Source organism: Gossypium arboreum, chromosome 11, assembly GCF_025698485.1.
Source record: "Gossypium arboreum isolate Shixiya-1 chromosome 11, ASM2569848v2, whole genome shotgun sequence".
Lineage (NCBI taxonomy): Eukaryota > Viridiplantae > Streptophyta > Magnoliopsida > Malvales > Malvaceae > Gossypium > Gossypium arboreum.
The window spans coordinates 14,085,296-14,100,723 of NC_069080.1; the positions used below are offsets into that span (position 1 = coordinate 14,085,296).

The window sequence follows — 15,428 nt, forward strand, 5'->3', positions numbered from 1 at the left end:
TCTAGTAATTAGACCCTAAGTGCCATGTGTGTGTTAATATTGAATAACGTGTGTAATAGTTGGTATATATGTGTAATAGCTATAAGATATTTTATGTTATAGCTATTACACATGTTAGTTTTATATTTATTATAGGTTAATAATAGTATAATAAGTAAAATTGATAAAATAGAAAAGAAGATAGAAAGACTAACAGAGAGCAAATGTGAAAGAAAAAAGAAATAAATAAATAAATAAAAAAGGGGAATTTGAGGATTAAGGCACTAAAGTTTGATTGGTAAGTTGTTTTAGCTCATTTTCTTATGATTTTTATGTTTATGGATGCCTAATTCAAAGTTCTACATGTATGAGGTTAAAATGAAGAAAAATAGAGAATTTTTAGATAGTGATTTAGTTGAATAAATTGAGGTTTTATGGGTTAAATTGATAGAAATTGAAGTTAGAAGTGATTAGTTAAAGGAATTTCTAAGTTAGGTTTAAATAGGGAATAAGTTGAATAGAGCTCAAAATTTATATTTTATAATGAATTTTATGAGTTAGAAATTGTTAATGAGTTGATTAAAAGAGAATATGAAGCTTAAGTTAAAGAAAAAATGATTAGTAATGGAAAAAGGACGAAATTGGAATTTTTGTAAAAGTTTGGTAGAAAGTGAAAATGTGTTTTATGAATTAATATATTGATGATTTTTAATTGTATGATTGTTAGTAGCAAACGTAGCACCGGATACTTCATCAAAGAAGGGAAAAGAGAAAGTGAACGAAGATATCGATTAAATTCGATAAATAGTGGTTTGTATTTCTATAAACCGAGCTTAATCGTTATTGCTATATTTGATATTTATATTGTATGAAAATGTGAATGAGGTAAGTATTTTTACCATATTGAAATGAATGTGATTTTGAATACCCTATTAACGAGTGTCGGGCTAGTCGGATATAGTTGACATGTCATAGGAATGGGAAGTATTGGGATATTCGACATTGAGTCGATGAGACACTATGTGTCGACTCTTCATTAAAGTTTGGATTTGTTCGATGAAGTACTTTGTGTACTATAATGTTAAAGTTCGGATTTATTTCGATGAAACACTATGTGCTTATCCCGAGTGTGGGTTGGATCTGTGTATCCGTCGATTGTCCGAGTTATGTTAATAAGGGTAAATAAAGTAAAGGTTATTAAAGTCTGATTGATATTGAATAATAGCAATAATGTGTTTGAATTACCATGTTTTAAAGTTGATTAAGCTATTGTTTATAGAAATACCACGAGAGTATTCTCGTGACGGTTTGTTTCGTCTGCAGCTAGGTACTAAAGTATAAGGACTCAAAGATAAGCCGATCCCCAAACTCAAATTGGTGAAGTTTCTATCTTTTTGGAAAATGGCATTGTACCTAGGATGTCTTTTGGTCATTTTGAAAGTATCTAAGTTGTTAAGTGATATTTTGGGTATGTTTTGTAAATGTTACCAAAACCTTAAGTATGGTATGTTTTGATATGTTAGTGAAGAGTAATAAGAGGAAGTGTTGGTAAATATTGTAGAGAGAAGAAATGAAGATGTTATAAACTTAGTTATCAACATTTTATACTAAAACAGATTTGGACAGTATCGACTTTGAAAATATACAAAAAATAGTATAAAGTGAATTAGATAATGAATAAAATTTGTAATTGAAGCTTAATGAATCTATTTTAATATGGAAGAAATAAAATAGGTAAAAGAGTTGTATTTTATGAGATATTTATGTTTTGGTGAAACAGGGTTAGAACAATTTTTGGATTCCCTATTCTGACTTTAGAAATTCACCATAAATTGTATATTAAGAATTAGGACTCACACTTTATATGTATGGATTCCTTATTGAGTCTATTTTTAATTGAAACAAATGGCTTAGTCATTGGATTTCTGTACAGGAAGAAATTTGATTCGTAGTGCACAAGGGTCAGAGTAGCCGAACCCTGAAACAGGGGAGATTTTTTCTAATAAACTGTACTAATTGGCCTGACCAAAAATTCTAAAAAAAATTAGTAAGTAGATATATGAGTCTAGTTTCAGGAAAAATTTACAGAATTAGATTTCGAGTTTCGTAACTCGAGATATGATTTTTTTTAACAACCGTGACGCAGATGGATAGTGTACTACGAAAACTGTTTAAGTGCCAAGATAAGTTTTGTAATGTCTCCTGCTCGACTCTGGTGACGGTCTCGGGTAGGGGACGTTACAATTGCTTCCTAACCAAGTTATGTCTTCCATAATAGCTTTATTTAAATATGTACTTTAAAGGTGTTGATTGAAAAAACTTGAAAAGTATTATACAAGCAAGAATCAAAATAGACAAAAAAATTAATTAGAGATGATATAGGTTTTAATAAAATTAATTACAGCAGTTGCTATGGGTTTCAATTTCTAATTTCATGATATTTAAAGATTTAGCAAGATGTAATTCATCCCTAAGTGTTCACTATTCAACGTCAATACTAGTGACCTTAGGAATCTGTCTTACTAAACTCTTAACCCATTATAGTATATTTATATTATAATATAATATTTTATTATAAATTTAATTTTTATGTGTATTAAATTATATAATATATTATAAACTTAACAAATAAAATGATACCATTTAACGAATGTAATAACTGGTATTTCTTTTCTTTTCTTTTGAAGTTAGAGATGTAAATTGACATTATGATTTCAATTTCATGCGACCAATAATGATATATGTTGAATGTATATAAAAATAATAATGATATATTATGCTGCTTTTTTATTTATGAAATTATTAAAATCTGAAGAAAAGAAAACCACATATGATGTAAAATACAAACCTCAAAGAAACTATTCACTCCCTCCCGATGATTTAATAACACATTGAAAAAAAAAACAAAAAAAAACAAAAAAGTAGAAATAGATGAGAGAGGATCCACAAAAGGCGAAACATGCTCAGATGGAGATCAAGCTTGAAGCCTAAGCCAAGGCGATGAAGAGCAAGAAGAAGAGGCAGACCACTGAAAATGACTGCTTCGTGGTGTTCCCTGCTGATGTGCTATCGTCTGTTGTTGGAACATTACTCTTTGAACCACCACCACCTGTACCAACATGAACGTATTATTAGTCTAATTAGTTAATGCTAATTGTTCTATAGGATACCAAGTTAATTAAAATAACAATTAGCTCTTGTAAATTGTACCAGATGAAGGAGAATTTGATGTTCCTGATGGAGAGCCAGAGGGAGAAGATGCTGCTATATATATATATATATATATAAACATAAAATCAATAAATTAGATATTGAATTCAAAAGCTGAATAATAACAACATCAGAGAAGAAGAAAAGAAAAAAAGGTTAATTGATTTGGTTACCATTGCACTGGCTAGCAGGGGGAGTTTTAACATTGCAAGCTGTTGGGAGAGCCATTGCCTGAGTCTGATTAACACTGACACCAAGTGATGAAGCACCACCGTTGAGGACCTGGCAGAGGCACTGAGGGTTTGACCTCACAACATTAGCAAGCTGCGAGCAGCACGAAGAAGAGGGTTTCGAAGAGTTCCCTTGTATGTAATCCAGGCAGGGAGACATGCTGATGAGAACATTGGTGCAACTTGATTGTGCCATAGATCCTGTCCATAAATTTGTTGCGATTATAAAAAGCATTGCAACCATTGCTGATCCCTTCATGGTTGTAGCTGCTATTGCTTGTTGTAGGATTTGTATTTTCAATTCGAGTAAATCAAGTGTGATGTATGTGGCTTTGTGGGGGAGAAGACAAGGAGGTGTGGTTTTATAAAGGGGAAGTGATAGAAGGCAGGCAGCTGTGGCTTTATGTTTGTTCACCAACTTTTGCCTACTTTCGTATAACAGATTCTTTGGTAAACAACTTCAACTATGGAACATGGCATAATAATAATTTTTAATTAAGTCCGTCCAAGGTGTGCTCTCAATTATTTTGATGCTTACGTTAAAAGTGGCGAAGGCCTTTATACGTTATACCAACTACTTTTTCAAAGGCAAGGTGTTGATGATATCAGTATATTTTTTTATCCAAAGGGCATAAAGTGTTAAGGAAAAATATAATTGGATACATAAAAATGTTTGTAAAGTAAAGATAGTTTGGATATATCTTTTAATTTAGATTAGATAAGTAAAATTTGAGAAAATTGAGTTTTTATTCACTTACTGATTGAGAATAACATGTGTATATATATATATATATTTATGTTATGTTATGTTATTTTCTTTTTTTATTGTTATTTCATATTTTAATATGCCTCGAGATATAATAAAATCTTCAAAATAATTAAATACTAAAGTTCTTTATACAAATAACAAATAGATATGCCTTTAAATATCGGTAAAACACACTTTCATATAAATAATATTATATATAAAAGTTATATCTTTATAAAAAAAAACTTTACATATAAAATTATGCCTTTATAATAAAATTAATTACAACTAATTATAATTTTAGGCTCTAACAATTTGACTATTAAGATAATATATTATTATTACCCATAAATATTATTATAAAATACAAACATAACAAAATTAACATGAGGAAAAGTCAAAAAATAAAAAAATTTGAAAACTCGAGAACTTATGATTATCAATATCTCATTTATCGATACAATTCAAAGTTATTAATATTTTTCAATTTTATTGAATTGCTATAATTATTTAGTATAAAATGGAAATACACAATAAACTGGAGAAGTTTAGGTTGTTTAAAAACGAATTAGAAAAACTAAAAGTGGATAAAAATTTTATGCAATAAATAATTTTAGTTTTAAGTTTCGACATGATTAGTCAGTTGATAACTAAAAAGATAAAATTAAATAATTAAGTGATTAAACAAATAAATTTATTAATAGTTGGATGATTACTAATGTAATTTACCCTTATTAATTTCATCTCATTTTACCTATAAAATGTTTAATGTCCAATACAAACATACTACATGTCACATTTTTATTGGATGATATTGTGTTTTGGGATAAGATGAGACGAAATTGATAAATAGATATTACTTTTGACAAAAAAAAACCATTTAGATATCTAAATGCAAAAATTGATATAATTTGAGGGTCAATTTTGGATTTAATCCTTTTCTTTAACATTTGAACGAAAACGCTATCTGCAAACTTTTCATTGTTTAGAAAGTTTCGATTTTCGACTTCCCCTATGTTAAAAGAAGGCTTAATATATAGATTGCCCCCCTTGATAAATTTTTTTTCAAATTGGTCCCTAATTTTTTTTGGATCACATTGGTCTCTCAGCTTGGCATATGTTACACAAAATTAGTCCCTATGGTTAACACTGTTAGTTTTTTTAGGGCTTAATATATGGATTGGCAGCTAAACTTGACAACTTTTCTCACATTGGCCCCTAAAATTTTTTTTGGATCATATTGGTCCCTAAGATTGGCATCCGTTACACAAATTGGTCCTTATAGTAACATAGTTTGTTTTGGAAGAATTTGTTGATATAGACAAGTATGGAGGCGACACCGGGAAAAATAAGGAGGACATGTGGATTCATTTTAATCATTTAAAAAATCCTAAAATTAAGAAAAAAATTAAAATTTTAAAAGATATTATAAATTATAAAAATTCAAAAATTGAATATATAAAAATAAAAGTTAAGTTAAAATTTATGATTTAAAAGCTTACTTTTTAAATATTCAACTTAAAAAATAAAAAATAAAAATATTTTTTTAAAATCTAAAATATATAGATAAATAAAATTTAAGAATATACAAAAAGTCAATTTTTTTAAAAAATTTACAAAAATGAAAGAGAAAGAAAATTTGATTGAGCGTTGACCGAAGTTAATCGAGCTTGACCAACATTGATCGGCTGACAAAGAGTTGACCACGTCAACCGGTCAACCGGTCAATTTTGTTTCTTTGACATTTAAAAATTTTAAATTTTAAATTTTATATTTGTACAATTTCTTGTAATTGTTCTAAAAATTTAACCAACTTTATTATTTTTATTTTTAAACATATTTTTTGAATTTTATTTTGAAATTTTAACTAAATTTGTTACTTCTATTTTCAATTTATATATATATTCTTCTTCTTTTTTGAAGTTTTATAATTTATATATTTCTTATATTTTTAACAAATTTTAATTCTTTTAAAAAATTTAAGGTTTTTAAAAAAAATAAGAATGGTTAAAGATGAATTCACTTGTCATCCTCTTATTTCTCCATATTTCAGTCGCATGCTTGTCCACGTCAAAAAATTCTTAAAAAAAACGGTGTTAGTGTAGAGACCAATTTGTGTAACAGATGCCAACCTTAGGGATAAATATGATACAAAAAAAAATTTAAGGGTAAATATGAGAAAAATTATCAAATTAAGGGGCCAATCTATATATTAAGCCTTAAAAGTAAGGAGTGCAAGGGAAATCATTTCCTTTGTTTGTATAAAACCTTTTATTTAAGCCACATAAATTAGTATTTTTTACTTTCTCTCAAAGGCCCAATTTGGAGAAAAAAAAAAGTCAGTAAAAGAAAAGGAAACATAATTTAAGAAATAAATATCATTTTGGTTTTTCACAAATAATTTTTATGAAAAATTATAATTTTGAAATTCATTATAATGAATGATTTCCTTTGTTTATTTATTTTAACTATCTAATCAAAGCAATATAATTCTTTTGTTTTACTTACTTTTACCTTATTTTCTGGTTTCAATCCAAACATAAATTTTTGTTCTTGTTGTTGAACCGGATGGGAGCCATACTTATTCGAAAGAAATAAGAAAAAAGAGTTCCTCAATAATTTCTGACTAAAAGTCGGACAAAGTGGTACAGTCAAATTCAATCACATCGGAAACAAGACTTATATGAGGAAAACAAGGGAAAAAGAATCATCATCAACACGGCAACGGGCAACAATTCCCTGCATGGATCAACTCATCAGAATTTGGCGACGACTGCAATGGAGAGAAGGAAGAAAACCAAATGAAGGGAGCCTTTCTCTATGCTTGCCCCGGATGATCCCTCGTCGACGGATGGAACAGTTTTAGACCCTGTTCCTGCAAAATTTAAGCAATAACATCAAAATATGTCCCTTCATCATCTAGTAATTGATAACTCAAAAACTTCTTATGATGTATATGGTTTTGGTTTGTTGGTTAGCTTATGTGACCAGGTCATTTTAAATATGTACCTGAAGGAATGTTTGATGCTGATGGTGTAATGGCACCTTCAGGTGTATCATCAGAAGACTCTGATGGTGAACCAGTTGGAGACCCTGCTGATGGAGTTCCAGGCGTTCCACCTGGGCAATTTTAATTCAAGTTACTAATAGAAAAAGAAAAAAAAAAACTCCCTATTGTAGATAAGTACAGGAAGCAAGCATAAAAAGGAGAAGTAATTAATTGAGCTTACCGTTACACTGGCTAATTGGTGGAGTTTGCACCCGGCAAGCACCAGGGAGTTGCGTGGCCAGGGTCTGGTTTATAGTGATTCCTAAGGAAGCGCCATTATTAAGCACGGAGCAAAGGCATTGAGGTGATGATTGAACGACGGTCTGCAGCTGTGAGCAGCATGTAGATGAAGGGGTGGAGGAATTTCCTGTAATGTAGTTAAGGCATGGGGCTAGGCTGGTGAGTGCGGAGGTGCAGCTTTGGGCGCTGGCTCCAGCCCATACCATTGCCATCAGCACTAGGATTAGACCCATCTCAACACCTCTTGAAGCCATTTCCTCTTGCTATGGATCCTTTTCTGCCTAAAATGTTGTGAAACTAGAGAGAGATGGAACTTGTGTGTAAGAATCAGGGGAAGTCAAATTACTAAATGTGGGGTTTGAGTGAGAAGGATAATGAAGCCACTGGAATTATATAGTAGTGTCTTGGAGGAAAATGACAAAAAGATTGGTATATTTGGATGAACAACTCCTACTAAACTTGAGGGTTGTTCAATAACTAGCTAGCTTCTTGATTTGTCTTACAAGTAACATATTAAATATATATATATATATATATATATATATATATATGTAGTAGTACAATTACTTTTTGCTGAAGGATTTCTGTTGTGTTAATAGCTTATGATGGCATGAATCCAAATTGACCCTTCTCCCTTTGAATTTAAAACATGGTTAGACAACTGTTTGGGTTAATTTACATTTTCTTTGAATGTAAACCAAGCTAATACTACCAAGGCATTTCCCTTTGGGTTAATTTACATTTTCTTTTTTAGAGTTGAAGAAGCCCTTCATTAACAAAAATACTATAAAAGGAAGTCAAATCTGTTTTAGAGTTAGACAACTCCAAGTTTCAAAACTTAGATTGAGAGCTTGAAATAAACTTACCTTGCAAATTTTTTTATTTTATTTTAAAAGAACTATTTTGAATTTATTGTTTCATTTAATTAGGGGATCAAACTCTCTGCTTACCTTTTGACTATAGCATTTGGATGGAGAGAAAATGAAAATCATGATATAAAATGGTATAATCCAAATTCGCAAAACTTTGGTAAGAATTTTATCCTTTTATTTGTGAACTAGTCATTTTCTTCTTCCGTATTTGAACTAAATTATTAACATTGGCCGATGTATTATTTCTTTATTTAATTAAAAAAAAATCATGTATGTGCACACATTTTATTCATATTTCAATATGAATATATGATATAATACTGCAAATTAATATATGAAAGAACCTTTAAAAAATTAGTTATGTTTATATCCAACATTTGTCCAAATTAACACGTGTCATAGTCCAAGCAACTCTACAACCAACCGAGCTACATAATTAAACAAAGAAAAAAAATCATGAAAACCCAGAGTTACAACTAACATGCCAAACAGTGAACATGATTTCGTCATATGCATAAAAAAAATGAGGCAATTAGTTGAAGCAGTTGAACTCAAGCTGATTTTCCCCTCCAAATTGCTTGAAACCCTCCCAAAGCCCTTAGTTGACCTAACAATTAATAAACTTCTACGCTCATTGGAGCCATGGAAGGTATGAAGGTTCTACAGCTGCTTGCAATATCATCGACACTTTGGACCATAGACAGAACCCTGGCACCTAAAGTCTCCCCCGGGACACTGAAATGGGAAACCATAAATTTCGACACCCCCTCTATTATTAATCACTAAACTTCCCCATCCTGCGGATCACTGCCTAAAATAAGGGTTTTCCTACCCCTACAAGTACCTTGCCATACCAACACCTGTTATTAGAAAATAAGCAAAATATATAGCATTTGAAAAAGAAGGGATTAAAGCAGGGAGAATGGCCAACAAATTGGTGGCAGTATATATACTGGTGAGCATTGTTGTGGCAGCAACAATGAGGGTGAGTCCGGTGGCAGCGGAGGGCGACGATAACGAGAGTTTCAAGTCATGTTACAAGGAGTGTGATGACGAATGCAAGGAGGAGGGGACTAACAGCGAGATGTGTGGGGTGAAGTGCAATGCCAAGTGCGGGGCAGAGGAAGTTACAGACAAGATAAAAACAACTTTTAGTTGATCACATAACACTCTTTCATTATGTTCATTTATGTTGAATAAAATTTCACTTAGATTATCCACATTACTACATGATATATTAAATGAATTTTCATCTTTTCTCACACAAACTTGAACTTCTTTCCCATTTAGATCAATTTTAAACTTTTATGTATGTACGTTCTTCTTTATAATAATAAAATATTATTATATATCTCAATTTTTTAAATGCACAAGTGAATAGTGAATTGACATTGGGTGGGTTGAAATTGGTGATTAGGTGCATGCGTAAACTAACAATTATTTTTACACTAACCACAAATAAACTCACCGTTCATTAAAAAAAAAACCAATGCTAAAACAAAATCGGCCCTTAAAGAACGAAATGGGGGCAGACTGAAAACCCGATAATCCAATAGGCTATAAGCGAGAACCCTAAAACCTGGCACTGAACGAGCACCATCCAGATCATCCAAGTCATCGGCAAAAGTTCGGTGCTGTACCTCTCTTAGATTCTTTCCACCGTTCCTGCCTTTTATATTCATTTCCATCTTCTTTTCTTGGCATTTACTGAGGCTTTTGATTAAAGATTGAAATGGGTTGGAAAGCAGCTGAGAAGCTCATCAGGCATTGGAAAGTTCTCAGGGGCGACAATGTAAGCACCTAATTTAAAATTCAGTTCTGTTCTGCATTAGAGTAAGTTAAAATTAATTATACGTTTTATTTCTTGTAAATCAAATGGCGGGTGATGATATTCAGGGGCAAATATAAAGGGGAAACTGGCATTATCAAACGCGTTATTCGCTCTCAGAATCGTGTTATTGTCGAAGGGAAAAATTGGTCAGGACTCTCTTCAAATTTTAAAATACGGTTCTTGTTCTGTTTCTTGGAGGGGTTGTTTTACATTTCATTTTTTCTATTTTACAGGTAAAAAAGCACATAAAGCAAGGACCAGGTCATGAAGGTGGTATATTCACTGTTGAAGCTCCCTTTCATGCTTCAAATTTTCAAGTTCTTGATCCTGTTACTGGGTATTGGATTTTATTCTGATTGTATATTTGAAAGATAACTGTTGTTGTTATTATTGTCTTTTTTTGTTTTTGTTTTTTTACAAATTAAAGATATTATTGATGTAGGAAGCCTTGTAAGATAGGAGTTAAATATCTTGAAGACGGAACTAAGGTGAGAGTGTCTAGAGGCATAGGAGCATCTGGTTCCATAATTCCCCGCCCTGAGATCTTGAAGATGAGGACTACACCCAGACCAACTGTTGGTAATTTACTTGTGCTTATTGCTTTTCTCCACTTTAGGTGGAATGTGGTCTTTTTATCCCCTTTCTCTTAACCGTATGCAGCACATTCAACAAGAGCAATTCATTAAAAGAAGCATCTCTGCGTTTCCCTTTCTTTTAAAACAAGTAAAAATAAAAATCTGCTTGTTGCTGAAAAATATACAAGTATGAGTTGATTTTCCATTCAGTAAGATGTTAACTTAGAAGTCTGTTAATACCAGTTAAGACTTTGAAAACTTGTTTAACTATAGGGTAACATTTAGTCCTTGAATCACTTGGGAGTATTTTTCCGGGATTCAATTTGCTCTTTTTAAGGAAAAGTGTAAGCCATGCAGTTTTATATTGATAATGAACTGGTTAACATACTAACACCTATAAAGGACAATGAAGAGTTGAAAAATATATCATCTGTTTTTTTGTTTGTTTTTTTTTTTGTTTTTTTTTTGGTTCCACAACTTGTTAGATGTTTATTATGGGGAAAAACCCATCAGTGCACACGACGAATTTTACATAGCTTTTGGTAATTGTATGTATATATGTGATAGGGTCGCAAAACTACAGTGCTTTCTTTGTTTGTGTTCTTACCCTGCCATAATTGTTATTGCATGCGAGTTCCTTTGCTGCCATAACAGTGCCCAAGTTCTGCATGTTACATAATTCAGCTGTTATGTGTTGCAGCTGGTCCCAAGGATACTCCAATGAATCTTGTACTGGAGAAGACATACGAGCCTAAGTCTGGGAAGGGCATGCCTGAACTTATAAACATATTGAACGACGTGGCCAATGGATTGGGGTCTTCAACTAACTTGTAACCGGGTTGGCAGATATTGCAATTGAAGTTTTTGGATTGCATCCGAGGAGTTTAGGCATTTATATTCATTTTTTGCACCCGGCAACGGATGAAGATTTTGTAGTATATGAAGCAGAGATGTCTGCAATCAATCTACCCTGCTTTTATGTTGCGGAAAAATGTCTTCTTTGTTATTTATGATTATTATAATATTTAAGATTTCATTTTTAATCAATGTAAAATCATAAATCATTATAGCCACCAATAATTTCGTATGATATAACGCTATTTAGGACTAGAAGGATATACTGTCAGAATAATATGAAAGTTGTGTATAGTGAAAGACAAATAAAAACCATGCCGTTACGATTTCTTGCGATAATGCAAAGATTGTATTTTGAGACAGTTAAATAGAAAAGAAAAATAAAATAAAATAAAAAACTTGAAATTTAACCGATAAAAATAATTATATTAGTCATTAACACCCACTGGCAAGAAACGCGTCCTGTTTTGGAACAGTGCGGATGATTTGAGTTTAGTATTCAGAATGTTTCCATAAAAATAAAATATCCACTTGAACACTTACATAAGAACTGCATGTATTTTCATCAAATGTTCTATAAAATGAAGTAGAATTTTAAACTTCCACATTAAACCACTAAACCAAACCAGTATCTAATGTTTTGAGGTATCCAAAAATTAAATTTTGGGCCAAAAATCCATCATTTGGGAGTTCAAATGTCAGCTGCAAGGAAGTTCCCTGACAGAGATACCTGGATCGAGAAATCATTCTAAGTCATACTTGTTCTAAAATTTAAGCATTTGGTGTGCCAACATTTCATTGAGAAAAGTTACAGTCTGCATACAAGAGTGTGGTGCCTGAATCAAGGAAAACCTGAGTCAAAACACATACCTTCTCGCCCAGCTTGAATGGTGGAAGACCCTTGTATGGGCATGTACTGCAGCGAAAAGCATCACCTAGTCCACACTGCTCACAAGTTCAAAGCATAAAGAGAAATTACCAAAAAGGAAAGAAGTATTAGTCAACATTCCACAGTTTCAAAGCATACAGAAAAGCAGCAGTACAAAGTCCGACTTCAATTTTTACGCTTTGCTTCTTTTTCTTTTTTTTTTCTTTTTTTTTTCTTTTCAGTGAAAGATTGAATAGAAAGCAGATTTCAAAAACCGAACAAGTAAAAGCATCAATTAGACAGATTCCGATAGTAACCACTAAACACCACAAATTTGTCATAATTGTAAAATCAATTTAAATCAACCAAACCAAATCAGAGAGAGGAGTATATAACAAGTTTTACATTGCCACAAGCTGATTGAGGATTGTTCAACTGATCAGCACTCAGTTCTAGCTTCTGTACTTTCTCCTCCTGTTCAGCCCTTCCACAAGTGCAGTTCTTGCAGGCTTTCCTTGTGCTTCCCACTTCGCAGTCACCAACTGAAGAAATAGTATATTTATGTTATATGATATTCCTAAAATTTTACTCCTAAAGAATTGACAACCAAAAATTATTGGTCTTGTCAGGTCTTGCCATCTTACCAGTAGGTAATTGGGGTTTCTTCAAATCCTCTTCAGTTAAGAGGGAATCTCCATCAATGAGATCTGAGTCATCGTCCATCTGAATTTTCAATGGACTTTTCACGGTCTTCTTGATAGCAAAAGAAGATCCAATCTTCCAAGATGGCTTCTTAGCCTTAATCTAATAGAGGCAATGTTTTCGATAGTTAGTTTTATCAAAAACTCCCATTAGTAATATAAAGCTGAATTTGAAATGAACAACAAAATTAAGATAACATGCCTAAAGCAGAATTTGACCATTACACATACAAATTGAGGAAAACAAAATAATTACAATTGACTAATTAAAATTGATAAATCTATCAATCAACTAACATCAGAAAAGAAGGATTTTTTTACTTAGGCAAGGAGGGATCAGAAACCTAGCTCAGAAAACCCTGGATACACATGCTGCATGCACCTGTAAGAAGTATTAAACCTAAAAAGGTGAATAAAATATGCACTCACCCCTACAGTGTGAGCAATTTTTTTAAGTTGAAAAAGTTCCCCTTCTAGAAATCCTGCCAATAGCAACTTGCGCTCCAAAGCAGACAATGCCTACATGAACCACTAGTAAGTTGTCTTTACTACAATTCCATCAAATTCATAAAACCACAACACACTTACCGTCTCTACTTCACTTATCTCAATCTGAAAACTTCGATAAACCACCAGTTTCCCACCAGGAGTCATAACTCTAAAGATTTCGGCATACAACTCATCAACCGGGAATTCAACTGACCTAGTGAAGAAAATGACCTGGTCTACATAGGATGATTGCAATGACAGACGAGCTGAAGTAACCCGAGAAGAAAACATATGTTCAAACATGAGTAATAAAGCCAGCAACTAAAACATCAAAAGATTGGAGTAGAAGAAAGTTAAAAGGGCATGAGAAAGTCGAAACTATTCACTAAAGAGGGATGAAATATAATTGTTGCCTTTACTATTTATTTTAGTTTCAAAGTGAATTAAGATATTTTCTATTCATCAAAAATCAAATTTTAACTATATATATATGTGTGTATATGAAAAAATATAACAAATGAAAGTATATTCAATTAAAATTATATGTGTGTATACGAAAAACTATAACAAATGAAAGTATATTCAATTAAAATTATATTTACTTTTGTCACTCTTTTTTAAAATATGCATTCATCCTCGAGGTTCTCCAACTAAAAGAAGTAGGTGCTACTGTATTTTAGCCTTAAAAAGAGATATGTATCTTAAAAATAACCAAAAAGTTATTAGAATTCAAATAGAATACCTAAAGAAGAAGTTTGAAAGATAATTAGAGGGTCCAAGCGTTTAGGGTCTTCGTTCTCAGAACTCCAAATTGCATCCAGCGCATTACGGGCATAACTTGCGTCATCAGTAACCACCAATGCAGTGCTCCGCTCCGATCTTAAATCCTATGAAGGCAAAGAGCGTTCAAAATTAAAGGGAAAAAATTGCAGCAACCAGAACCGTCAAATACGTTACATAATCCTCAAAAGTTCAATTAAACAAAGAAAATTTCAGTTTCCGAGCAAATATGACGAGAAACCAAACCATCAAAGATTTCCATGGAAAAAGTTATGAAGTAAATTTAGTTACAATAAAAAAACAGAGGGGGAGAGAGATGAAATGATACTCACCATGCAGATCAGGGATCAGAATCGTATGAAAAGACTCCTAGAAAAGTTATTTCTTGAATTTTCGGGGATTGAGATTCCGGAATGTGCGATTTGACAGTGTGGTTTTACTTTGCCCAGCTGGTTTTAAAATTACAGATTTTAATCCTTTACAGTGGCTAATAAAAAGGAGAAAGGCGGTTGGAGGGCAATTGGTCAGGTGTGACTCGGGCATATGCAAATACCAAACTGTTGCTCGCCACATGGCATTTGCAGCAACGCTATTCCAATTTTGAGTTGATTATTTGTTTATATTAAATTATAAAATTTAAATTTCAAGGTTAAAATATATTATAATATCACTTATAAAATTATATATAATATTTTAATTAAAATTTAATGATATTAACTATTTTAATTAATTAATAAAATTATAAGAATACAGGGCCAATTTACATTAGATATTAAAGTATAGTAGGTAACTCTTAAATTTAGGCATAATAGAGAGATTAAAATTAATATTTAATCATTTTATAAAATTGTAAAAAAAAGAGAGATAAGATCAAAGCAAACCTAAAAGAAATAGGAATAACGTGTTAGTACCTAAAACTTTTAGGATATTCAAATTATATAATCAACATAATATTTTAACAAAAAGTTAATAATATTAACTCTTCGGACTAATTAATAGCA

The 15,428-nt window shown here is 31.7% G+C and overlaps 4 protein-coding genes across 5 annotated transcripts; 1 reads left to right on the top strand and 3 right to left on the bottom strand.

The window, feature by feature from the left end:
- Positions 1-2,714: 2,714 nt before the first annotated feature.
- On the bottom strand, positions 2,715-3,764 carry LOC108472881 (non-specific lipid transfer protein GPI-anchored 5-like). Of its 2 annotated transcripts, none has more exons than XM_017774441.2 (3): positions 3,363-3,764; positions 3,190-3,240; positions 2,715-3,088 (listed from the first exon to the last, which is right to left on the bottom strand). In XM_017774441.2, exons 1-3 carry the CDS (start codon positions 3,676-3,678, stop codon positions 2,967-2,969), a joined length of 489 nt encoding a protein of 162 aa, XP_017629930.1. In that variant the 5' UTR covers positions 3,679-3,764; the 3' UTR covers positions 2,715-2,966. The 2 variants fall into 2 exon arrangements, with proteins under 2 accessions (XP_017629930.1, XP_017629929.1); XM_017774440.2 differs by having other exon boundaries at positions 3,190-3,243.
- Positions 3,765-6,748: 2,984 nt separating this feature from the next.
- On the bottom strand, positions 6,749-7,823 carry LOC108473018 (non-specific lipid transfer protein GPI-anchored 15-like). Its single transcript, XM_017774588.2, has 3 exons — positions 7,398-7,823; positions 7,177-7,287; positions 6,749-7,042 (listed from the first exon to the last, which is right to left on the bottom strand). The coding sequence occupies exons 1-3, from the start codon at positions 7,708-7,710 to the stop codon at positions 6,924-6,926; spliced, it is 543 nt and encodes a 180-aa protein (XP_017630077.1). The 5' UTR covers positions 7,711-7,823; the 3' UTR covers positions 6,749-6,923.
- Positions 7,824-10,060: 2,237 nt separating this feature from the next.
- Positions 10,061-11,726, top strand: LOC108471469 (uncharacterized). Its single transcript, XM_017773084.2, has 5 exons — positions 10,061-10,120; positions 10,237-10,305; positions 10,393-10,496; positions 10,602-10,738; positions 11,435-11,726. Exons 1-5 carry the CDS (start codon positions 10,061-10,063, stop codon positions 11,566-11,568), a joined length of 504 nt encoding a protein of 167 aa, XP_017628573.2. The 3' UTR covers positions 11,569-11,726.
- A 268-nt stretch (positions 11,727-11,994) lies between these two features.
- LOC108470579 (anamorsin homolog) lies at positions 11,995-14,971 on the bottom strand. The gene is made up of 8 exons (XM_017771931.2): positions 14,760-14,971; positions 14,390-14,534; positions 13,747-13,913; positions 13,588-13,677; positions 13,102-13,261; positions 12,863-12,999; positions 12,460-12,534; positions 11,995-12,319 (listed from the first exon to the last, which is right to left on the bottom strand). The coding sequence occupies exons 1-8, from the start codon at positions 14,760-14,762 to the stop codon at positions 12,281-12,283; spliced, it is 816 nt and encodes a 271-aa protein (XP_017627420.1). The 5' UTR covers positions 14,763-14,971; the 3' UTR covers positions 11,995-12,280.
- Between the last annotated feature and the right edge of the window lie 457 nt (positions 14,972-15,428).